Source organism: Natator depressus, chromosome 16 (genome assembly GCF_965152275.1).
Source record: "Natator depressus isolate rNatDep1 chromosome 16, rNatDep2.hap1, whole genome shotgun sequence".
Taxonomy (NCBI): Eukaryota; Metazoa; Chordata; order Testudines; family Cheloniidae; genus Natator; species Natator depressus.
This window is the reverse complement of record NC_134249.1, coordinates 2,909,076-2,935,266: the sequence shown is the minus strand read 5'-3', so window position 1 is coordinate 2,935,266 and position 26,191 is coordinate 2,909,076. Positions and strand designations below refer to the sequence as shown.

Below are 26,191 nucleotides of genomic sequence, written 5' to 3'. Positions count from 1 at the left end.
CTTTAGATAAAAAGGTAACTGAGTGACAAATGTTATTTCAAAAAGATGGCACAGCCCCAGTGGGAGAATCCCTCTGTCTCTGGAGAAGAAGAAAGGCCTTATACAATTAGGCTCCTTTTAATCTTCTAGGTTTTGTGCAGAGCATAACAGAAAGCACAACAGTTACATTAAAAACCCATGATTATTGCCCTTTTGTAAAACTTCTGTCAGGCCTTCCCAAGCTCAGAAAAGGGACCACAAAACAAAATTGCTCTGGTCCCGCTTCCAAAACACGATCAAATGGGGAGATAACTACTCAGCTTACAAGTTTGTGAGAAAGGAGATGGCTGGATGTTCTCATCCTCATCTGGACCAACAGCACAACCACATAAAAGGATCAAAAAAGCCTGCTGATCAGATTGCCGTGACAGAAGCTAATGAGACACATGCACATTTTCAAGCTAAACTACAGCTTGAGGGATCTATATTATTACTTATCGACTAATATTGCCAGGGTTCCCAGGCTGGCCTCAAAGCTTCCTGCAAAGTGCCCTAAGCATAGTGTTTTTCATCTAATCATAAGGCCTTTACATTTGTCCCAGACAAACGGATTGCTCCGTGCCATGTTCACTCTGCGTAAATCAGAGCTTGCACATGATGAGCTTCACAGCCATGAGGTTTGTTACCTTAACCGCACAAAGATGGAAACATTTGCTGAAACTGCTGTACCATTTCAGCTTCTAACTTGGTGGTTTCCTCTCACCCCCAGTGGTTTCAAAAAGGCTGGAGCAAGTCGCTTTGAAACTGAAAGGGCAAAGAACATTAGATATCAGATCTCCAGACAATAAAATATAGCAGCTAACTCACATCCTGCAGGACTTAGGCTGAGGTAATAAGTTAAACAGGACACCAGTAAAGATAAAGTGATTTGCTTATTGGGGATCAGCGCATTCAATGAAGAGAAAGAAACAAGCTATTAGAACTTACAGATAGTTACACAATAAACAGGGGGAGGTTCAGATGAAGAAACTGCAGTGGGGGTCAGAGATGTGATTTTCTTTTCTGCACGTTTGATTTTGGAGGGGTATTATTTGGTTTGTGATACAGTAGTGCCTACAAGCCCCAACTGAGATCAGGTCCCTATTTGTTAGGTGCTGTACAAACATATTGCGGGAAACAGAACTGTGCCCCGAACTGTTTCCAAGCAGAATAGATGCAACAGACAAAGGGTGGGAAAGGAAACAGAGGCCCAAACAGGGGAAGTGACTTGCCCAAAGTGACCCAGTAGCTCAGTGGTAGAACCAGGAACAGAATCCAGGTCTCCTAGAGTCCCATGTAGTTATTTATCCACTGGAAAATACTGCCCTCCAAGCAGGTAGCGGAAGAATTCTTTCCACGTTCAATGGAAGAGTGACATTTCACACCAGACATTCAAACACCAGCTTACAAGCACTTTGCCATTCCAGTTTGAAGCTTGAACTTTGTATCCAAGGAGAACAAACCCAGCACATCTGGAGATGGACAGGCCCTCCTGGCTGAGAATGTGTCTGTAGGCTTCAGGCCAGAAAGATTTTACAGCCAAGTTATAAACCCTTACAGACTGTGCTCTTATATAGCAAGAGCAACCTTTTATCTATCTGTCTGCTCTTTGAATCACAGTGACAAGCACTTGCAGTAAAAAGGCTACCAGGGCTCTGAAGCTGATACCTTCCATTGCATATCTCCTCAGTTCACCACCACTGAAACTGCAATGCTGCCTGTAAGATATCGCATAGAGCAGTATTACTCCCAGTGGAAAGTTTCCTGCTCCCCTCTCCTGAATTTAGCTCCACTATCACAATGGGTTTTCTATGGCAAAAATCTGTTTAGCCAGTAAAAGGAAATGATAGTCCTGTGTACCTCAGTCCTATTGCAAAAGATCATTAAATAAACAAACTTATCACTGTACAGTTAGAAATGTAAATGAAACTATCTGCAGCTGTTTCACTAGAGTTCATGTGAGATTTTATTGAGAGAGATTTCATAAAACCACAGGAGTCAGAGAAGAAAGATCTAGTAAGTCATCCGTCTCTGCCAGTACAGGTTTGTTCCCTACAGTATCTTTAGTGTTGTAATCAATCTACTTTTAAATGTCCAATCAGCGGAGTTCCTCTGCTTTCCTTCAGAGATCATTCCATGTCTAGCAGATAATAATCTAACCGATCAAGGTGCTCGGGATGCTGTACAACAAGATGATGTTGGTGAAAGGCAGAAATGGGTATTGATATGGGGTCTCAAACTTTAAAATTAATTTAGAATGTCCTGGATTTCAGCTATATGTACCTGTGTGTACAGACAGACAGACAGACACTCACACACAATGGTCTGCTGAGGCATAATTTTACAACCTAAGCTTCATAAAGTCTTCCAACCAACCTGGTTTGGTAACTGACCTTGAAAAATCCCAGGGCAGTCCCTAAGAACTTCTCTAGGTCCTTCAAGATGAGCAAAGGCACCAGTATATGGATTGTATGATCTAAAATCCATCTTCTAAACTCTGCTCTGTGAGACAGGGAATCAGGCAGGATGACACATTGCTTCCTGACAGGTTTCAGAGTAGCAGCTGTGTTAGTCTGTATCCGCAAAAAGAACAGGAGGACTTGTGGCACCTTAGAGACTAACAAATTTATTTGAGCATAAGCTTTCATGGGCTACAGCCCACTTCATCAGATGCATAGAATGGAACATATAGTAAAAAGATATATATACATACAGAGAACATGTCAGATCTGACATCAGGAATCATAACATTCAAAAACCAGTAGGAGAACACTTCAACCTCTCTGGTCACTCAGTAACAGACTTAAAGGTGGCAATTTTCCAACAGAAAAGATTTGAAAACAGACTCCAACGAGAAATTGCTGAACTGGAATTAATTTGCAAACTAGATACCATTAACTTGGGCTTGAACAGAGACTGGGAGTGGCTGGGTCATTACACAAATTGAACCTCTTTCCCTATGTTAAATATCCTCCCATCTTCTTGTCAACTGTCTGAAATGGGCCATCTTGATTATCACTACAAAAGTTTTTTTTCTCCTGCTGATAATAGCTCACCTTATTTACTTACCCTCTAAGAGTTGGTATGGCAACTTCCACCTTTTCATGTTCTCTGTATGTATATATATCTTCTTACTATATATTCCATTCTATGCATCTGATGAAGTGGGCTGTAGCCGACGAAAGCTTATGCTCAAATAAATGTGTTAGTCTCTAAAGTGCCACTGTTCACATTGCTTCCTGCAACACACAGAAAACGCTTATCTGTGATTGACTATCACAGCTGATAATGAACCTCCAGCTCTCTGGCAGTGGAACAGAACTTTCTTCAGCCAAGGGCCTGTAGTTCAGAGACCATTAAGCTCAGCTCCATGAAGACAAGGAAGGATGGTGATGCAGGTCAAACATCCACATTGCCCAGCTGACCCTGCTGAATAAATATTATACAGTGCTTGGGCTTTCCCATTTGTTCCCTTGAAATCTCTGCACTAGCTTTTGTCAGATTGCCAATGGGACTTCTGTGATATGAAGAGAGTTGAAAGCTCCTGATTGCCTTTGCAGAAGTGACAGCTCTCATGCCAAGGGAGCACCAGAGTGAGCTCATATTCAAAGGCCATGGTCCTTAAGCCAGTCAAGACAAAGGGCTTGTCTACACTACCTGCTGGATCGGCGGGCAGCGATCGATCCAGCGGCGGTCGATTTATCATGTCTAGTGGAGACGCGATAAATTGACTGCTGAGTGCTCTCCCCTTGACTCCGGTACTCCACCAGAACGAGGAGCACAAGCGGAGGCGTCGGGAGAGCGTCAGCTGTCAACTTACTGCAGTGAAGACACCGCAGTAAGTATATCTAAATACGTCGACTTCAGCTATGCTATTCACGTAGCTGAAGTTGCGTATCTTAGATCGACCCCTTTGGGTAGTGTAAACAAGCCCAAAGTCAGAGTACATAATGTGGAGGGAATGGGGGGGATGGCTTACGGTGGTTTAAGGTCTAGTCTGTTCTTCATTCATCCTGAGTAAACACAATTAACTCCATTAAGTTTCTTATGGGAAGTGCAGTGGGGCCTTTTAGACAAGATCTTAAAAACTAAGTTTTGCATACTCTGTGTTTCTATTGAAGATCCCAAGGAACAGTAGGGTTTTGCCTGGCCCCTCCCCTTTTTTTTTTGGTTAAAAATGCCCCACCAACACGGTTGTACAGCATGATCTGCACTGGTAGTCTGATTTCCAGAGGTCCTGGGTACCCAGTACTCCCACTGGAATGAGGCAATAGCTAGTGAGGAAGTGATTCCTGTAGCATAGAGGTGTAAGGGGTTTGGGTTTCCTGTGAGAGGAAAGGTACTGTACACAAAATAAGTTAGTAGTGCAACCTCGGAGACATCTGAATCTTCTTGGTTCTGGATGCAAGTCAGCACTGAAATGCCACATCCTTACAATGTGGTTACATTTAATATAAGATATAGAGGAGATCAACAGGGCGGATTAGACAGCCCCAAAAGCGGGTTGAGAAGCAGCAGGACTTTAGCCAATAGCTACTTGTAACATCCAACAAACAGAGAAGATTTTGAGCTAAAATTACACAACTACAGCAACTACTTGTAGACATATCAATGTAGAACAAGATACTGCAACAATATTTAGGCAGCCGCTTATATAACAATACTGCACCGCATACTTGAGTCCTCACCTGCATATCACTGTGCTACAACCTTTAGTCCTATCTCTCTATTTTATACATATATTTACCTGTGTGCTTCACTCTAAATATCTTTTCAAAAATACAAACCAATTTGACTCAAAAACAGGGCCTGTCCCCTAGCATGTGTGAATAAATACAGCTCTTTTACCATCATAATACACAGGTACAGATTTTTTCTGGAAGGAGGAGGGTACGTAATGGATTTTGCTAGGCATTGCTTTATACAACATAAATAACGGTGGCTGAAGAGCAGCACAGATTACAGAACTGCGATGTTAAGTAGTTCTAACACCTGTATCATAAACTGGGGTACAGCTGTAGTCACGTGGGCCCAGGATACTAGAGAGACAAGGTGGGTGAGGTAAGATCTTTTATTGGACCAACTTCTGCAGTGAAACACACGCTTTCGAGCCACACAGCGCTCTTCTTCAGCTCTGGGAAAGGTACTCCCAGCACCACAGCAAAATGTGAGGTGGAACAGATTATTTAGCATAAATAGCACATATTCTAAGGGACCATTCAGGGTAGGTCCTGCAAAGTTTATTAATGGGCCACTCCACCTTGAATGGCCCCTCAGAATATGAGCTAATTACTTACGCTAAACAATCAGTTCCACCTTACATTTGGCTGTGACGCTCAGAGTACCTTTCCCAGACAGACCTGAAGAAGAGCTCTGTGTAAGCTTGAAAGCTTGTCTCTCTCACCAACAGAAGTTGGTCTAATAAAAGATATTACCTCACCCACCTTATCTCTCATAAACTTGGGGGGTCAGTTTTATACCACAATTTCCAACCCAGCACTGAACAGCACGCTAACCCACAGAAACCTTCCTACCAATGCTACAAAAAGAAGGATTCTGTGTGGACTCCTCCTGAAGGTCGAAACAGACTGGATTCTACATAGAGTGCTTCCGCCGTCATGCACGGGCTGAAATTGTGGAAAAGCAGCATCACTTGCCCCAAAACCTCAGCTGAGCAGAACACAATGCCATCCACAGCCTCAGAAACAACTCTGACATTATAATCAAAAAGGCTGACAAAGGAGGTGCTGTAGTCATCATGAATAGGTCAGAATATGAACGACAGGCTGCTAGGCAACTCTCTGACACCACATTCTACAGGCCATTACCCTCTGGTCCCACTGAGGGTTACCAAAAGAAACTACACCATTTGCTCAAGAAACTCCCTGAAAAAGCACAAGAACAAATCCTCACAGACACACCCCTGGAACCCTGACCTGGGGTATTCTATCTGCTACCCAAGATCCATAAACCTGGAAATCCTGGATGCCCCATCATCTCAGGCATTGGCACCCTGACAGCAGGATTGCCTGGCTATGTAGACTCCCTCCTCAGGCCCTACACTACCAGCACTACCAGCTATCTTCGAGACACCACTGACTTCCTGAGGAAACTACAATCCATCGGTGATCTTCCTGAAAACACCATCCTGGCCACTATGGATGTAGAAGCCCTCTGCACCAACATTCCACACAAAGATGGACTACAAGGCGTGAGGAACAGTATCCCCAATAATGTCACGGCAAACCTGGTGGCTGAACTTTGTGACTTTGTCCTCACCCACAACTATTTCAGCTTTGGGGACAATTTATACCTTCAAGTCAGTGGCACTGCTATGGGTACCCGCATGGCCCCACAGTATGCCAACATTTTTATGGCTCACTTAGAACAACGTTTCCTCAGCTCTCGTCCCCTAGCCCCCCTACATTACTTGAGCTACATTGATGACATCTTCATCATCTGGACACATGGGAAGGAGGCCCTTGAGGAATTCCACCAGGATTTCAACAATTTCCACCCAAGCATCAACCTCAGCCTGGATTAGTCCACAAAAGAGATTCACCTCCTGGACACTACAGTGCAAATAAGCGATGGTCACATAAACACCACCCTATACCAGAAACCTACTGACCATTATACTTACCTATATGCCTTCAGCTTTCATCCAGACCATATCACACGACTCATTGTCTACAGCCAAGCTCTACGATACAACCGCATTTACTCCAACCCCTCAGACAGAGACAAACACCTACAAGATCTCTATCAAGCATTCTTACAACTACAATACCCACCTCCTGAAGTGAAGAAACAGATTGACAGAGCCAGAAAGGTACCCGGAAGTTACCTACTATAGGATAGGCCCAACAAAGAAAGTAACAGAACGCCACTAGTTGTCACCTACAGCCCCCAACTAAAACCTCTCCAGCGCATCATCAAGGATCTACAACCTATCCTGAAGGACGATCCCTCACTCTCACAGACCTTGGGAGACAGGCCAGTCCTTGCTTACAGACAGCCCCCCAACCTGAAGCAAATACTCACCAGCAACTACACATCACACAATAAAAACACTAACCCAGGAACCAATCCTTGCAACAAACCCCGGTGCCAACTCTGTCCGCATATCTATTCAAGGGACACCATCATAGAACCTAACCACATCAGCCACACCATCAGGGGCTCACTCACCTGCACATTTACCAATGTGATATATGCCATCATGTGCCAGCAATGCCTCTCTGCCATGTACACTGGCCAAACCAGACAATCTCTACGCAAAAGAATAAATGGACACAAATCAGACATCAAGAATTGTAACATCCAAAAACCAGTAGGAGAACACTTCAATCTCCCTGGACACTCAACAACAGACTTAAAAGTGGCAATCCTTCAACAAAAAAACTTCAAAAACAGACTTCAACGAGAAACTGCAAACAGGAATTAATTTGCAATCTGGACACCATCAAGTTAGGCTCGAATAAAGACTGGGAGTGGATGGATCACAACAAAAAGTAATTTTCCCTCTGCTGAGACTCACACCCCTTCTTGTCAACTGTTGGAAATGGGCAACATCCACCTTGATTGCTTTGGCCTCGTTAGCACTACAAAAGTAATCAACTGTTGAGAATAGGCCACTTCCACCTTAACTGAATTGGCCTCGTTAGCACTGACCCCCCACTTGGTAAGGCAACTCCCATCTTTTCATGTGCTGTAGTATATATACTGCTTACTGTAACTTTTACTCCATGCATCCGATGAAGTGAGCTGTAGCTCACGAAAGCTTATGCTCAGATAAATTTGTTAGTCTCTAAGGTGCCACAAGTACTCCTTTTCTTTTTGCAGATACAGACTAACACGGCTGCTACTCTGAAAAAAGAACAAGTACATTATCGGATATCTGAATATATCCATTTGTCCTGATGCAGTATCTGACCCAGACTATGTTCACACCATCTGCTCAGCACTGTGATATTCCCATCTTATGGGTGCTCCTGAACATCTGGACCACCCGCTTTCTGAGTGACTTACAGACACTGTTTCAACAACTTTTGAAATCAGATATAAGTGGAATTCTAGGAAAGCACACTCTGATGTGCTTTCCCAATATTCATTGCCTTTGGTGCAAAATTTGCAAGCTCCACAGTTCTGGGAGACCCTGGTAGCTATTTACCAGAGGGAATGAAACAGAAGATACTGTTTCTTGGCCCACTGTAGACTTGGCTCATTTACCCATAAAGGAATGCTCCCTTTCTAGTTAGTTTTGTATATTTCTTCCCTTCCTCTCTTTAAAACCCTGATAAGATAAGAGATGTTACAAGTCACAAGATGTTACAAGTCACATTACAGTTTTCAAAGGAATCGATTTCAGCATGTTAATGTAATGACTGAAACAGTGAAACTGGAGGAGATCAGAGTATGGAGAAGATTGAGGCATAACACAATCAATAATTATTTTTAAAAAACCCAAACAATCCAAGAGTATCCAATGCCAAACACAATCTGGATCTATCAGCTGGCAACAAAGTAACCAACCTAACAGACCCTGAGACAAAAAAACCTAGCCTTCAAAACCTACAGACCCTTCCCCATCAGTGTAATCAATAGTTATCAAAATGACAGAGCCAGATTAACCATGCCTTAAAATTAAAACAGCACATGCTAGGTAGAGAAAGGAGGAACAAAGAAGACTATATCCATGAACATTAAGGTTAAAAGAAGATCTGAAACCAGATGCTAACACTCTTCATGTGCATCTGTGCTATTCTAACTTTTTCACCAACATTTCTAAAGGATATTAGCACATTCCAAAAGACACACTCCTTTGTGAAACCTTTCCCAAGTCCAGGTGGGAAACCTGGAACCTCAAAGCAAGACCAAAGGATGTGAAACCCGAGTACTACAATGGTGTCAGCTGTGCACAGCTCAAGCAGTGCTGCTAATTCAGAAAGGAAGAGTCCTACCTGACAACGGCTGAAGACATCTGCAAGGGATACTTGAACATTGAAGTGCTTCAGAACCTGGAGGGCTTGCTCCTTTGCTTTTTCCGAACAGTCCACAGAGAAACACCTTCCTTCTCCTACCTGGGACTGCAGCTTCAAAAGACAAAATCACACACCAAAGAGATGTCAATCAATGCACTCACACTGCTGGGATCTGGGCTCATTCCCATATGGTAGCTTTGGTTTTAATAACAAAGTTTGATGCTATTGTGTTAACTCACTAAATTCAGATCTAGCAAACACAGAAGGTAATTTAACACTTAGCCACCTTTGTAAAGAGCTTTGAGCTTGCTGGAGCAATATAATGTTCAGAATATACCACATGACAGCCAGTTTGAATTCCCCTTTAAATTAGATACACAACTGTAGAGGTGCTCTCTAGGATGGAAATGGGGGATTTTATTTAACCATTGCTCTCATACTGAGGCCAGCTGGAAGATTGTACGCTGGTATGAGAAAAAACAAGCTAAGAAATGAGAAGCTAGCACTTGACAATAGCTTGGCACTGTGACATTGCACTCTATATGATTTTATAACAATATGCTAATGAGTGTGAATATAATGTAACTGGAATATGCTTCATGCAAAAGGTCTCTTGTAAGGTATCATTACAAAGCTTATAATCTACTGAGTATGGTCATCCTATTTGTATAAATGTATCACTCTTGTATCTGAAACTAGAAATATGAAACATAACTCTGAAGTCCTATTGTAGTTATGCAAAGTGTGGGCCATTAATGGTGATTTGGAATCTTAATGGCTCCCATTAACCAGGACGATTACCTGTAGATGGCTCTGTTTTACTTGTAAGTCTTCCTGTGTACCTGTGGGCTGGCAAGTGGGTAATGAAGTCTTACAGTGACATGTGATCATGTCACCTGAACAGGAATCCATCTTTAACCTGGTGCTTTTCCATTGAGAAGAGGGGTGGGAACCCAGAGGGACAAAGGATTCCCGCCTTACGTAAAAGATATGTAAGTGGGTGGAACAGAACAAAGGGGGCGGCCATCATGAGAAATCCCCTAGCTACCACCTGAGCTGGAACAAGGGCTGTACCATGGGAAAGGATTGTGCCCAGACTAGGAAGGCATCCAGTCGGTGAAAGAAACTTATTGAAACATCTCTGAGGGTAACATTTTATCTGTAATCAGTTTTATTACTGTACTAGACTTAGACTTGCGTGTTTTATTTTATTTTGCTTGGTAATTCACTTTGTTCTGCCTGTTACTACTTGGAACCACTTAAATCCTTCTTTCTGTATTTAATAAAATCGCTTTTTACTTATTAATTAACCCAGAGTATGTATCAGGGGCAAATAATGGGGGGCAAACAGCTGTGCATATCTCTCTATCAGTGTTATAGAGGGTGAACAATTTATGAGTTTACCCTGTATAAGCTTTATACAGGGTAAAACAGATTTATTTGGGGTTTGGACCCCATTGGGAGTTGAGCATCTGAGTGTTAAAAGACAGGAACACTTCTTAAGTTGCTTTCAGTTAAGTCTGCAGCTTTGGGGCACGTGGTTCAGACCCTGGGTCTGTGCTGGAGCAGACTGGCGTGTCTGGCTCAGCGAGACAGGGTGCTGGAGTCCCAAGCTGGCAAGGAAAGCAGGGGCAGAATTTGACTTGGCACATCAGGTGGCAACCCCAAGGGGGTTTCTGTGATCCAACCCGTCACAGACACCACTTCACCTTCCTAAGTTTATCTGCACTGCACCTTTTTACCTCGAGTTAGCTGGTTGCCATTTAGCTTGGGTAGTAACTGTGGCCACTCCCCACACGTGTGTTCCACAGACAGGTTTAGCACAGATGTTTGTATCCTGGAACACACATTTAGGGAACGTCCAGACTAGCCTTTGTAAATGTGTTAACTACTTTGAGATAATTGGCAATCAATTAACTTTAGTAAACAAGCCTAGTGTTTACTAGTGTATAATCCTGCTGTCATTTTGTAACATGCACAAGGGATGTACAAGTGCTATGTATCAAATGGCAGCAGTCAATTCCCAATACAATACTCTACATCCTAAAGTAGTTATTTTCCTAGTGCAGTTCCCTCCCTCTGCCTCCTACTAATGGGTCTGATCGTGAAGTATCTATGGAGACAGGAGAAGTGTTAAAAGTAGAGTCAATGGAAGCTCCACTTCTGTTATGACTGCAGCACTGAGCCCTAAATAACCAGACAAAGGCCACGTCTATACGATCACTTATGCCAGCAAAATTTATGTGCGCTCAAGGGTGTTAAAAAAAACACACCCCCTACGACATAAGTTTTGCCGGCATAAGTGGTAGTATGCATAGCGCTATGTCGGTGGGAGAGCTTCTCTCGCCATCACAGCCACCAGCACTCCTGGAGGTGGTTTTATTATGACAATGGGAGACCTCTCTCCCGTCAGCACAGAGCGGCTACATGAGTGATCTTACAACAGTGCAGCTGCATCAGTCCAGCTGTAAGCTCATTAGTGTAGATGTGGCCTCAGTATTTAAAGGGTTCTCTCATGCACCCAGCAACAAACTGTATTAACTAGTAAACCCGCAAGGTAGATTCTATGATTACTCCAGCTCCAGGTACAAACAGAAAGTGAAGACAGGTAGGACTTTTTGTATCTGCAGTCTGGAATCTGTCGTCCTCACAATCCCCAGCGGTTTTACTGCTCTAAATGAATTTGTGGGTCACAAGACAGGGCACGTGACCTTCTACAATGGGTACTGTATCATTTCAACTACTGAATGCTATAGTTAAACGTATCCCCCCCAACACTGCATTAATGGTATTTGGGAGGGTAATTGCATTCTGTTTCATTGAGGGATATGGGCATTTGCTATGGGGCTGAGTGCAGGGGCTGTTTTATTTTTTTTCACACACATAAAGCAACTCAAGCTTCCAATTGGGCCTGTGTTTGGCATTTCCAGCCTATCTCCTCCAAGCCTAAAGAAAAGCTCCAAAGCATTAGAGCAGCAGATAGTGTTGTCAGTACTGATACAGCCAAGAAACAGGAATCTCTTTTTACTCCTTGGTGAAATGGATGGGAAGTGAATTGCATTGAATCATGATGGATAAGCCGCACAGAGCCACTTTGTTCTGGGATGTGTTTGCTTTATTTTACATTGTGAGATGCAGTGTAATTTCTCTCACCTCTGGTTGAATATAAAGTGTAAAAGAAACTTATTCCCATCCCTCTGACATTCAGAGCTAGAACAAGCCTTACAAAATCCTTTATATGTCAATGGCGTTCAGTACAGGAAACAGATGAAAAGTCAGTCCAGCTGTTGCTTTCACATTTGACTTTTCCTCTCCTCCACTTTATGCATCCCAGTCCATGAAATGACACTACACAAGAGAAATGCCAGAAACACTTAGCACTTACTGTCTGATATGGGAGTCCAGAAGTTAAAATGACCCTTCCTTCCTGCCTCGCAATCTGTGAACGATGGAAAAGCCCATAATTAACACGGGTAAAAAATACCAATGAAAAATACCTCCCAATCAGATCATATTAAAAAACAAACACATTTGGTGAAACAGATTCCATGCCATAAAGCCTCCAACATGAATGAAATGAGCCTCACACCCTTGTGAGATAGGGCAGAGCTATGGGGAACAAAGGCACAAAGACTTGTCCAAGCTCACACAGGAAGTCTGTGGCAGAGCTTATCTCATGACTTCCAGACCAATCCTTAACCACAAGACCATCATTCCAGTACAGAGTTTGTTCCGAATGATTGAGGGGTTCCCAAGCCGTAATCTTGATGTTCGTGATTTGGTGAGATTCATTTGGAATGCTTTGGTAACGAAACAGGCGAGTGACTCTAGAACCGAGATGCTTCACAAAGATGAAAATGTGCCTGATCTCTGTGTGACAGAGCAGTATCCCCACCTGTAAATGTACTACAGGCTGCTGGGGTAGATTTCCCCTCCCCTTAGGTACTGTATATGGATTTACGTTTCACTCCTAACAGAGGCTGCACTCTGAACTAGGAATGCGGTTACCTCTCATCTCTATGCCTTGCCCTGTGTTCTGTTAGAGTCCTTACTCTCTCTCTATGTATCCGACCTCAAGACATTGGGGCCTCTCCTCTGGTTGGGAGTCTGGGAAGCTCCCTCTGGCTCCTATCAACACTAGTCATTATGCTGGCAAAAGGAAATGCCTAGAGATCAACGCAGTGCAGTCTCTCTACTTTCACCCCAGAATGAGCTGGGCTGTCACTAAGTGTAAACAGGAAAGGCAAAGCTTTAGAAATTAAATTGTGTGTTTTTTAAAACCACTTCAACTCTCTCTCAGCTACAAACCATTGCATGTTCTTCTTGGGCCCATCCAGTCTAGAGAAACACATTAGAAGAGAGAAATCCCTGAAGTCATAATCTCCCTTTGCAGTTGATTCATCCATGATTCAGCTAGGTACTATTATCATTATTATATCTTGAGGAGTTTGCCCATCACATGGAACATGATAAGGGTGGACTACACAGAGCTTTGTTCCGAACATGTCTTGCCAGAGGGCCCTTTTTATTCTTACCTTTGTACAGTTACTAGATACTACCACTAGGCTGAGAGAGCACTCAAGGCCACCCCCTAACATGCTGGATGGTGCTCTGACGCAGACAACAAGCTTACTCTCTTAGTAAGGCACAGGTCTCCAGAGGAACTGGGGCCATGGGAGTGAAATCACCAGGTCAGCTCCAACTCACACTCTTCAGTGAGCATTACAAAACAGCACCAGGAAATCCAGAATGTGACTGGCTGATGGTGAATCACTGCTACAGCTTATGGCACATTAGTGCCTGCCCTGCTGGACCTTTATCGCTCAATTAAATTACAGGGATTTGCCAACAAGGGAAAAGAGATCTCTTAAATTCCTTCAGACCTATGTGTACTTCAAAATAAGTCTGAGGATTTCACAGCGGGAACACTTCATTCAGACTTCCTGCTGCTGGGGTTAATTAGTTCAAGCTCGATAAAAGCCCCTTATCTAAATGGCACTGGAAAGGCAAGGCAAGTCACATAAATAAAAATAAGAAAAGCAATATTTTTTCCTGAAATGTTTGTCGGCTTTTGTAGCAATGCCTGGCTGAAGTGCACACAGGCCAGAGGAGCCTATCTTAGACGGAAACCAATGGGAAACATAATTCAAGGAGAAGAGCACGTTCTCTCCTCTTCACAGAGAGAAATAAACAAATGGAACTCTGGTACTAACTGGCCAGGAGTCAAGTAAAAGGACAGACACCAAACTCCAGGCTCTAGCAGCAAGCTGGAGTGGGCCAGTGCACAGCACTCTGGACCAGGAGTCAGGGGATATGGCCTGTTCCCAGCTCTCCCAGGAAACACAGAGGTGACTTTGACTAAGTCACTTCACCTCTCTGGGCCTCAGCTTCACACTCAGGAGAGCAGGGATGATGATACAGACCTGTCTTTGTAAGGCGCTTTGAGCTCTCTGGAGGAAGAACTCTGTATAAGAGCTAGCTACTAGTATTTATTACTTGAAAAGGCACCATATGCCAAAGGGACTATCCTGTTCTGCTGTGGAGCTACTTTCAATGGCATTAGCTATGCAATAAGTATAGCGTTCTTCAATATGAAAGCACAATCTAGGTACGATAGGTGTTGTGCAAGCTTCGTTGTACAGTGTTGTCTGTGCATCTCAATCCACACCTGCACCCAGTTGCTATGCCAGGCCCTGCAAATGTATCTCATGCTAGCCAGCAACACTCATGAGCCTTAAACCACTATAAATATGCTTTAGTCCTGACCTGCTGTGCGTTTGCTATACCCCTGACCTGCTATATCCCTGCTATTTGAATCCTAGATTTCTCCTAAGCACACATTCCTGAAAATGAGCAACGGCTCCAAATCCCGACTGTAGTTTCATAACACTGGCTTATGAACCAGACCAAAACCATCCAACTCATTTGTACCAAGATCACACAGACATTGGGTTTGGTGTGAATTTAGGGAGCAGTATTTCCCAAACCACAGGAGGGATATTGCTGTACCACTACCATAAGCATTATTCCAAGAGGGTACAGTGCAAACCCAGAGATGCAGGCTGGCATCTTGCTTTTAAGCAACATCTCAGATAAAATCCAAAAGCTGAGACCATCCACTTAGTAATATTCACATTTGCTTTAGCAACTGGTGCTGGAAAAACAATAGGAAGCAAATGCAAGGCTATTCAAGGGGCCTTGCTTGGCAGATGAGTTGCTAGAGTGATCTTTGCAATGTGAGAGCAAGAAAGATGTCTGTGTGTGTACGTACGTGTAATAATGATATAATTGAAATAACTGTAATGGAAAAACAAACCCTGACTTTGCGTGTGCATGCTGTGGGCCCAGGTGACACTGGTGGGTTATTGTGATAGCATCTTTCAAACACACCAAGCCCTGGTGATCACTCTTCAAATCTCTCTCCTATTTCTGGGAGAGCTGCTTGCTGCCTTTCTGTGTGCGCAATGTTCAGCATTCAATTTTTATTTAAATCATGATTCTCAGATATAAAGGGGGCAGAGATATCCATTTTTATCTCTGATTATCCAAGCACACATCAAAGCTTCTGCAATGCAGTAACTCTCCAAGGGCTTTTGATAGCGAAAGGATGTTTGCCTGGTCACCATAGAGAGTACAATCTGAAACATCCTGTCCAGAGTATGATAAGGCATCAGAAGGAGAAGAGATGGATGGGGGGGGGAGGTAGATGAGGGATAGCTAGTGTGTTTTAATGACTCATGTAAGTCAGGGATGAGATATTAATTATTTCTTCAGAAGTTAAGGACCACTCAGGACTCCAGCCAAGCAGACATCTGAAGAAGAAACTTCCTGTACACTAGGCCTGGTCATCACAGCATATTTGATAGCAACATATTGCGTGGGCTGGATATCTCCATTTCTGTCATAGCAGAAATATGTGTGAAATGAAAAAGTGTGTGTCTCTTTCCTCCTAGCCACAGGGGGTCAGACAGAGTGGCTATGGGAGTCCAGATTCAGTGCTAGCCACCTCAGCACATTTTACAGGTACTTCCTTCTTGAATGTTCAATTCTGATTCATTTCTAGACATCCTGGAGTTGTTTAGCCAGGCTGGGTGTACGTGTACCCCATACTAGCAAGCTAGGAAGTTTCCTGATATTTTATCCTGGACATCTTCACTCACATGCAGCACAGTCCTGCTTTGATTATGTTCCCTCTGGGGTGTCTAAGAAACAAGCCAGACAAATTATTTCCCTTCCTGTGGTTCTATCCCATTATCGACCAAATGCCTTCTGGGCCCCAGTCTTTTGCCCTAGCCGTGATGGCACTGCACCATTATAAATACTCGTAAACTACTGGTCACACCTCATGCACTTTTATTCTTTTAATTGCTTGGCAGCTCCCAGCACTGCTGTCCATGACAGAAGAGTGCAGCTATGAACAAGCCTCGAGATCACAGAGCTCTAAGGTGCCCCAAGTACTCCTTTTCTTCATGCAAACAGGGTTTGGTCCCACCCTCTCTCCCCATGAAGTGGAAAGCATAGCCAAAATGATAACCATGGCCAGGTCTGCGAGGCCACTTGTGACAGTACTGAGACAGACAACGGGGTGTTAGCACAGGAACAGGATAAGTGTGTAGCAGGCAACGCTCCCAGGCTTGTTGGGCACAGGGGAATATTAATCCCAACTGAAATCACATTCGTTTAAACACTGTGCTTTCCCTACGTGGTGACAACTAAAGCAACCCAACCAAGACTGACCTCAGCAGCTTTTCTATGGTTGTCACCATTCTCTAGCGTGCGGACGTCCACTCCGAGGCAGCGAAGGTGGCGCCCAAGTCCCTGCAGCATGTTATCACAGACCACGCTGAACTCCTTCGGGGAGACAGAAGGAGGGGGATGCAAGGCCGCCATGCCAATCACTTTGGCTTGCTACAGAAAAAACAGACATTCAGGGTTGACTGAAGTTTGTTTATTTTAGTTCAAATGTCTGCTGCCTGGAGAGTCCCCTGAGACACCATCCCATCTTTGGGAGGCTGTATTAATGTAGCAGGGAACCTAATCAGGGTACTTGGGGCTGCAACCCCAAACCAGCCTCCAATGCTCAGCTTTGCTTCTAGTATCTTCAAATTAATAGGCCGGGTTGCTTGAAAGACCTGTTTACAGTCTGTAGGTGGTGACAGAGCTTAGAACAGGGAGCGGCTGCAGGGGGCGTTATTAAACGCAGCATCGCGGCTGCAGGGGGCGTTATTAAACGCAGCATCGCGGCTGCAGGGGGCTTATTATACGCAGCATCGCGGCTGCAGGGGGCGTTATTAAACGCAGCATCGCGGCTGCAGGGGGCGTTATTAAACGCAGCATCGCGGCTGCAGGGGGCGTTATTATACGCAGCATCGCGGCTGCAGGGGGCTTATTATACGCAGCATCGCGGCTGCAGGGGCCGTTATTATACGCAGCATCGCGGCTGCAGAAGTAGTATGGGTTACCAAATGAAATAGGCAGCACGTTTAAAATGAACAAAAGGCAGTATTTCTTCACACAGTGCACAGTCAACCTGTGGAACTCTTTGCCAGAGGATGCTGTGAAGGCCAAGATCATAATAGGGTTGAAAAAAGACCTAGATAAGTTCATGGGGGATAGGTCCATCCATGCCTATTAGCCAGGATGGGCACGGTTGCAAAACCATGCTCTGAAGTCTCCCAGGCCTCTGCTTGCCAGAAGCTAGGAATGGGCAACAGGGGATGGATCACTTGGTGATTACCTGTTCTGTTTATTCCCTTTAAAGCGTCTGGCATTGGCCACCATCAGAAGACAGGATACTGGTCTGACCCAGTATGGCCATTCTTATTTTCTTATCTCAGATACCAGTGGGTGGTCGCTGTGAGTATATGCTCACTTTTCAACGGTGACACAGTATGAAGATATTTACACTTTTAAATCTATGTTGCTGCCTTTTCTCAAAGAGACTTGAAGCTCTCTGGGGCAGGGCTTCTCCCACTTCGTACTTGTGCAATGCCCAGCACAATAGAGCCCGGATCTCAGTGGGTCCCTGGACACTACTATAATAAACATCAACAATAGTCACTTGACTAATTAATTGGATTGTACAGGTGACAATGATGGATCCTGAGTTCACAAGGAAGTCCAAGCCTGTAAAACTTATTGTAGCAACCTTTGCAGCAATAGCCCAGATATGTTTAATTTACAATATTCCCATTAGTTTAGGATAAAAAGAAAAAAGAAAAGGAGTACTTGTGGCACCTTAGAGACTAACCAGTTTATTTGAGCATGAGCTTTCGTGAGCTACAGCTCACTTCATCGGATGCATAGCATATCGTGGAAACTGCAGAAGACATTATATACACACAGAGACCATGAAACAAAACTTCCTCCCACCCCACTCTCCTGCTGGTAACAGCTTATCTAAAGTGATTATCAAGTAGGGCCATTTCCAGCACAAATCCAGGTTTTCTCACCCTTCCCCCCCCCCCCCCACACACACATACAAACTCACTCTCCTGCTGGTAATAGCCCATCCCTCTTTGAAACCTCTCTTTATAATGCGCATGATAATCAAGGTGGGTCATTTCCAGCACTAATCCAGGTTTTCTCACCACCCCCCCCCCCACACACACACCCCCCTCCAAAAACCACACACACAAACTCACTCTCCTGCTGGCAATAGCTCATCTTACAATGTGCACAGCAATAATCCAAGTTTAACCAGAACGTCTTGGGGGGGGTTTGTAGGAAAAAAACAAGGGGAGATAGGCTACCTTGCATAATGACTTAGCCACTCCCAGTCTCTATTCAAGCCCAAATTAATAGTATCCAATTTGCAAATGAATTCCAATTCAGCAGTTTCTCGCTGGAGTCTGGATTTGAAGTTTTTTTTGCTTTAAGATAGCGACCCTCATGTCTGTGATTGCGTGACCAGAGAGATTGAAGTGTTCTCCGACTGGTTTATGAATGTTATAATTCTTAACATCTGATTTGTGTCCATTTATTCTTTTACGTAGAGACTGTCCAGTTTGACCAATGTACATGGCAGAGGGGCATTGCTGGCACATGATGGCATATATCACATTGGTGGATGTGCAGGTGAACGAGCCTCTGATAGTGTGGCTGATGTTGTTAGGCCCTGTGATGGGGCCGTCACCTTCAGCCCCCAACTAAAACCCCTCCAACGCATTATTAAGGATCTACAACCTATCCTGAAGGATGACCCAACACTCTCACAAATCTTGGGAGAAAGGCCAGTCCTTGCCTACAGACAGCCCCCCAACCTGAAGCGAATACTCACCAACAACCACATACCACACAACAGAACCACTAACCCAGGAACCTATCCTTGCAACAAAGCCCGTTGCCAACTGTGCCCACATATCTATTCAGGGGACACCATCACAGGGCCTAACAACATCAGCCACACTATCAGAGGCTCGTTCACCTGCACAGCCACCAATGTGATATATGCCATCATGTGCCAGCAATGCCCCTCTGCCATGTACATTGGTCAAACTGGACAGTCTCTACGTAAAAGAATAAATGGACACAAATCAGATGTTAAGAATTATAACATTCATAAACCAGTCGGAGAACACTTCAATCTCTCTGGTCACGCAATCACAGACATGAGGGTCGCTATCTTAAAGCAAAAAAACTTCAAATCCAGACTCCAGCGAGAAACTGCTGAATTGGAATTCATTTGCAAATTGGATACTATTAATTTGGGCTTGAATAGAGACTGGGAGTGGCTAAGTCATTATGCAAGGTAGCCTATCTCCCCTTGTTTTTTTCCTACAAACCCCCCCCAAGACATTCTGGTTAAACTTGGATTATTGCTGTGCACATTGTAAGATGAGCTATTGCCAGCAGGAGAGTGAGTTTGTGTGTGTGGTTTTTGGAGGGGGGTGTGTGTGTGTGTGGGGGGGGGGGTGGTGAGAAAACCTGGATTAGTGCTGGAAATGACCCACCTTGATTATCATGCGCATTATAAAGAGAGGTTTCAAAGAGGGATGGGCTATTACCAGCAGGAGAGTGAGTTTGTATGTGTGTGTGGGGGGGGGGGGGAAGGGTGAGAAAACCTGGATTTGTGCTGGAAATGGCCCTACTTGATAATCACTTTAGATAAGCTGTTACCAGCAGGAGAGTGGGGTGGGAGGAAGTTTTGTTTCATGGTCTCTGTGTGTATATAATGTCTTCTGCAGTTTCCACGATATGCTATGCATCCGATGAAGTGAGCTGTAGCTCACGAAAGCTCATGCTCAAATAAACTGGTTAGTCTCTAAGGTGCCACAAGTCCTCCTTTTCTTTTTTCTTTTTACGAATACAGACTAACACGGCTGTTACTCTGAAACCTGTCATTAGTTTAGGATAGTAAATTTTGCTGAAAAACCTTGTATGCAAATAGAAAGATGCTAACATCAATGGCAACTTGCTATGTTGTTTGTATTTCTAAACGACATTTTCCAGCGGAGGAAATAAATGCACTGACCTATGCAGGGAACCTTGTGTTTAACCCCACTAGTGCCAGTACTCATTTCCCCAGTGAAATAGGAAAGTGAGAAGGATTTTTGCTACCCCAGGACTAGAGAAAGGCCTGCAGACAGGCTTGACAGGCATGGCTAATAGCCTGCTTGAGAGGTGAGGCCACTGTATACTTTGAAGAGATTGGGAGCAATGTATAGTTCTTTGAAGATGTTTACAAACCTGCTTGGAAGCTGATGGCGTTTCTTGTTGATTCATCTGCTTCTTTGCCCTGGGTTTTGTGGTAGGTTTACCCACCAGGCTCTCAGTGAGATCTGAACACAGGCCAAAGCCTAACGGATCTTCACACAGTTTCTTATACACCTCCAGCAAGCAGTATGCATCAGAAGCTACAAAACAGAATATGCCCATCAGTTTGGTTTTGACCAAAATAGAAAGAGAGGCTTTTGTGATGAAAATAAGAGTGACTTCACCTATACAAATGCAACTACATCCAATCGCCCTTGGTAGCTGCAGGTATCTAGCACTGTATCTTACAGTCTTGTATAGATTCAGTAAATATAATAATCAAACAGGCTTTGACCCAGAATCCCATTTCATCAGTCCAGAACTAGCACAAATGTGGTATCTTTCCCCTCACAGAATTCAAAGAGACGGAGCCACACTCAGCCTTGACACAAAGAAGCTGCAACTCCCACTGTTTGAGACGTTCAATTCTAACTTGAGGATTTAGCCACGCAGCCCCCATTCATTTCAATGGAAATTGTGTGACAAAATCTCCTAGTCAGCTATGCATATCTCAAACACTGACCTGAGTGGGAGTTGCCTCTGCTTACAGAAGGACTGAATTTAACACTGGGCTGGTACTGTTTTACCACTCCGTGGATTTCCGCTGTCTCACTGTGACTCATCTCTGGATTTATCCCTACAGTTCACATTGACCTGCCTGGACCAAGGCCCCTACAGTAGAGCTCCGAACGCCATCCATGCCCATTTTGAATTCAGTGCCTCCTTGCGATACACAGGACATAACAGTGGTTTCCCAGAAAAGCTGTGTGCAGTGAAATGAAGCAGAAGGAAGTGGACTTTTTTTCCTTTTCAACTATTCAGAGGAGTTTCCATTGAGATTATATTTCATCAGAGTAATTTGACTGGTAAAGAAATTCTTTTATCAGAGAAACAATGATTCATTGGACAGCTTACGCTCCAGCCATTAAAACTAGGTCCATAAAAGGACAAACAAAACATGTGCTGGCTTCTTTGAACAGGAACTAATCTGCAAAGCCATTTTCCTCTCTGCTAGTTAACATTTTTTCAGCATCTACACATCTGATGAAATGCGGGCCCATGACAGAGCTGTCCATAGCACCTTGCTCTACAGTTACATGCTAACCAGACCTGCATAGAGGATTTGTTCCTCCCGCAGCGGCCGTTTCTCCCAGTTGGAGAGCTGCTCAGTTTTATTAAGAGGTTTCCCCAGGACATGCTGCACCAACAGACTGAGCCCTCTTTCTGGCTGCCTGAACCCTCTGTCTCCACAGCTCTTCTCCTGTGACAGTACATCAACTTGAAGGCTGCTCTTCCTCCAGCATTTCTGTAACTGAAGGGGGAGAGAAAGATGCAAAACAAACAGATTTCAAAACAGATCCTGAAAATATCACATGTTGCAGTGGGGTGGAAAGCACAATCAAGGCATGTGGTCAGGGAGTAATCCTAATGTAATCACCTTTCACTTCAGTAAAGGTACACACAGCCCTGCTATCTCAGACAAGGGCTGGCATGGCAAACTGGATACCTGAACAGATATTGGATATTTGCTTGACAAACACACTTGTTGGAAGTGAACTTGGTTTCAAAGCCTGGAAGGGAAACAACAGCCTAGTTTGACTGCATCATAACGGGAGCGCTTTTTTGAATTATTTTATTTCATACTTTTTATTAAAGCAAAGTTACAATAAAATGTTAACAAACTACATTGTACATTACCTATTACTTAGTCAGGACCAAGTTCATATTCAAAGAACCTGGCTAAAGATTCTGGCTTGCTGACTGTGGAGCCCTCCTCCTCTGAGTATGCTAAAAAGGGTGACCAAATTTCTCCTGGAGCATTTTCCTAAGATGTTAAGAAGTTGGGTCAGGGAGTGTCTCTTCTCACGCGTTTGCAGAGCACCCAGAGGAGAGAGTCCCTGAGCCAACTGAGACCACTGGGCACTAACACAATACAAATAATAAAGAAATAATTACCACAGAACCCCAGCATCTTCCTCCCCATTTTGTTTTTTCTGAGCTAATGTGTTAAACAGAAAAGGTGCCTCAGGATTAGAGCAAACAATGACAATTCTGAAATGTCCCTGACTCAGTCTGGATAGAACTAAGGCTGTGACTACCTGTGGACACTAGAGTTTCCCCAGCACTTCCTGAGTTACGACGACAACCCCAGGAGTTTGGCTAAATCCCAACCTACCTCCTTAAATTCCCCCTGCAGTTTCAAACAGATGCAATTTTTTATTTTCTTACTAAAATTACTGCATGCTGCTGCACAGCTACTGAGTTCTAACCTAGAGCCAGCTGCATTTCAGTAGCAGATGAGTGCAAATCCTGTACTGCGCTGACTCTACAGCTCCATGCTCTTAATAAGGAGCTGTCTATGAAATCCATAACAACTCTATGGACACTACCAAATGTCAGAATAATGACACTTTTATAACTTTTATAATAAACTTTCATAAGTTTTATAAATTCTGCAAGAATTTGCTCATAGCAAGTATGAGTGTGATGGCTGTGTTCAAAAAGCCCCCTTGGTGAATGGACTTCTGGCTCCATTTTAGTTCCTTTCATAAAGGTAAAGTGGAGAGCTATTAAAATACCCAGCCATGTCTTTTTAGCTAACCAAAACTGAATGCTTGTGTCTCTCTCTAAAGAATTACATCACCCCAGGAACTAGAGATGGAAAAGACCTATTAGGTCATCTAGCCATCTCCCTGCCAATATAGGATGCAGAAAGACAACGCTGTGAAATAATGACAGTTATCTTCCAGTATAGTCAAGAGAAGGCATTTTCCAAATCTTCAGATTCCCATTCTTACTTGTTTATCTACTGCAAGCAGGTCCACTATGCCTTGCACCTGCTTAACCATTTCTTTAAAACCAGAGCACGTAGCAGCTAGGCTGTGCAGGTCTCCGGACGTCCCATAACCTGCAGAGACAAAGCCTCAAATCACACAGATAGAAAAATGAGTTCGGAGTACTGGTGCATGGCAGGCTAACCTGAAAGCTCTGGGTTCTGGTTCCAGGTGTGCTAACCCAGAAAGATATCAGTTCTGGTATTGGGTGGGTTAACCCAGAGAGCTATGGGTTCTAGTAGCAGATGAGCTAACCCAGAGAGCTATGGGGTTCTGGTTCCATGTGGGCTAACTTGGAAAGCTCTGGGTTCTGGTACTGGGTGCTCTCTTAATTAGCCTGGTTTGATTTCTGGTACCGAGTGGGCTAACCCCAAGCATCGTGGGTCCTGGTACTGGGTGGACTAACCCAGGGAATTATGGGTTCTGGTATGGAGCAGGCTAACCCAGACAGATATTTGTTCTGATACCAGATGGGTTAACCCACAGACTTGTAGTTTCTGGTGTGGGGCAGGCAGTGGTGGAAGCTGTTCATCTAATATAGAGGGCTCCCAAAGCGATAAGAGAAGCCTGTTCTAACTGGACTACATTACACCCTACTGGGGAAGGCCCCATGTATAGAGGGCAGGGAAGATGAAATTCCTGTTGTTCCTATGTATGTGAAGTAGTGAGAAAGGCTGACAGTTCCTGCAGTGGAAAGCAGAGCATAGGGGAAAGCTTAAGTTACCTAGTTTAATGATGGTTGGATCTGAGAAGAGGGTCTGGACAAAGTGAGAAAGCTCCTCCATCTCATCTGGCTTGAGGAGCTGCAACAAATCCAGGAGGAACACCTGCTCCTCGATAGCAATCTGCATCACCGAGACGCGTGGCTTTCCCACCACTCCAAATGATGGCCTCCACTCCATGTCGATGCCAACAACCTGGCCGGGCTGCAGCACATACAAAAGGCTTTCTTTACTCAGGGCTTGTCTACACGGGACATAGACTGGAACAGCAATTGTGGAACAGCTCCCTGGCTGGACACTCTACTCTGGACTAAGAGTGACTTTATTGCAGAATAATTACTCTGTTTTGGAAGTGCACTAATTATTGTGAATAAAGTGGATTTTATCCAGATTACAGTGTCCCATGAGAAGTTTTTCCTGGTAGCTCGGGGTGAGCAAACTTTTTGGCCCAAGGACCACATCTGGGTATGGAAATTGTATGGTGGGCCATGAATGCTCATGAAATTGGGGGTTGGGGTGCAGGAGGGGGTGAGCACTCTGGCTGGGGGTGCGGGCTGTGGGGTGGGACCAGAAATGAGGAGTTCAGTGTGCAGGAGGAGGCTCTGGGCTAGGGGAGGGGGTTGGGGTGTGGGTGATGGGGGGGATGAAGGCTCTGGCGGGGGTGCGGGCTCTGGGGTGGGGCCAGAAATGAGGAGATCAGTGTGCAGGAGGGGGGTCCTGGCTGGGGCAGAGGGTTGGGGTGCAGGAGAGGGATCAGGGCTGGGGCAGAGGGTTGGGGCATGGGAGGGGTTCAGGGGTGCAGGCTCTGGGTGGCACGCATGGAGTGGCCTCCAACCCTGCTCCCCGGCTGGAGCATGGGAGCAGGGCAAGCCCCAGACCCCGCTCCCCACTGGGAGCTCGAGGGCCGGATTAAACTGGCTGGAGGGCCGGATGTGGCCCGTGGGCTGTAGTTTGCCCACCCCTGTGATAGCTTATTCCACAATAGCTATTCCAGTCAATCTCCAAGCCCACAGGCCTCAGAGATTTCCTACAGAAAGTGCCAGGCATGCTCCTGCTGCTCCTGGCATAGGCTGACATGTATTTGATGATGAAGGTCACAAATATTCCACCCCATGTTACATAACTGACACTAAAAAACCAACAGCAGGGAGATGCTTACCTGCAGCACCTTCTCCCTCCACCTCAGTATCCCTTCCCATGTCTGCAGAAAGTGAATATTCTCCCTGGGAATGGGGATCTGGTAATAACCCTCCTTCCTATCCTCTTCATAGTCATCCATTGTGCTCTCGGCATCTTCTACCCTGCACAAAACAAGAGCCAGCAACTTTTAACAGGGCCATCCTAAGATTTCAGAGCCCAAGAGACATCAGAAAGTCCTAGAACCCCTCTCCTCACATCCCTGTCACCTCCTCTCACTCCATCTCTCTTCTCTCTCCACTTTCTCTGACCCTTTCCTTACTCTTCTCTTTCTTTCTGTTCCTTTCAGCCTTGACTCACCTTCTCTCCCTCATCCCCTGCCCCTAAAATCAGCAAAAAACATCAGTGTATGTGAGACAGAGATGGAAGCTTGGAGCACAAGTCCATTCCATCAATAACACATACACATTGGAAGTAGCCTCCAGACTAGAAAAGCCTCCCAAACCCAGACTTCTCATCATGCATTACTCACACTCCATTCTCTTTCCCAGAACTGACGTGACCTTGAAGCCAGCAAGCGAGCTCTAACTTCGAAGATAGCACATTGTAAGGACTCGACTTCCAGCCCCTCACCATGAACCCAGGAACCCACTAGCTGGCATGGCCCCATGCACGTGGACAGGCTGGCTCTGACCTGCTTAGGGCCCAAACCAGAGCTTCGGTTTTCTCATTAGACAGGAAC

The 26,191-nt window shown here is 44.7% G+C and overlaps 1 protein-coding gene across 4 annotated transcripts in view; it reads right to left on the bottom strand.

Moving 5' to 3' along the window:
- Positions 1–26,191, bottom strand: part of EXD3 (exonuclease 3'-5' domain containing 3) — a 584,821-nt gene that overhangs the window by 332,983 nt on the left and 225,647 nt on the right. For all 4 annotated transcript variants that reach the window (XM_074974168.1, XM_074974170.1, XM_074974172.1 and 1 more), the window contains exons 13-20: positions 25,472–25,613; positions 24,315–24,516; positions 23,555–23,664; positions 21,867–22,068; positions 20,691–20,857; positions 16,740–16,910; positions 12,388–12,441; positions 8,982–9,113 (exon numbers count right to left, since the gene is read on the bottom strand). In XM_074974168.1, the coding sequence (XP_074830269.1) occupies positions 8,982–9,113; positions 12,388–12,441; positions 16,740–16,910; positions 20,691–20,857; positions 21,867–22,068; positions 23,555–23,664; positions 24,315–24,516; positions 25,472–25,613 (1,180 nt within the window). The remainder of the gene's footprint in view (positions 1–8,981; positions 9,114–12,387; positions 12,442–16,739; positions 16,911–20,690; positions 20,858–21,866; positions 22,069–23,554; positions 23,665–24,314; positions 24,517–25,471; positions 25,614–26,191) is intronic.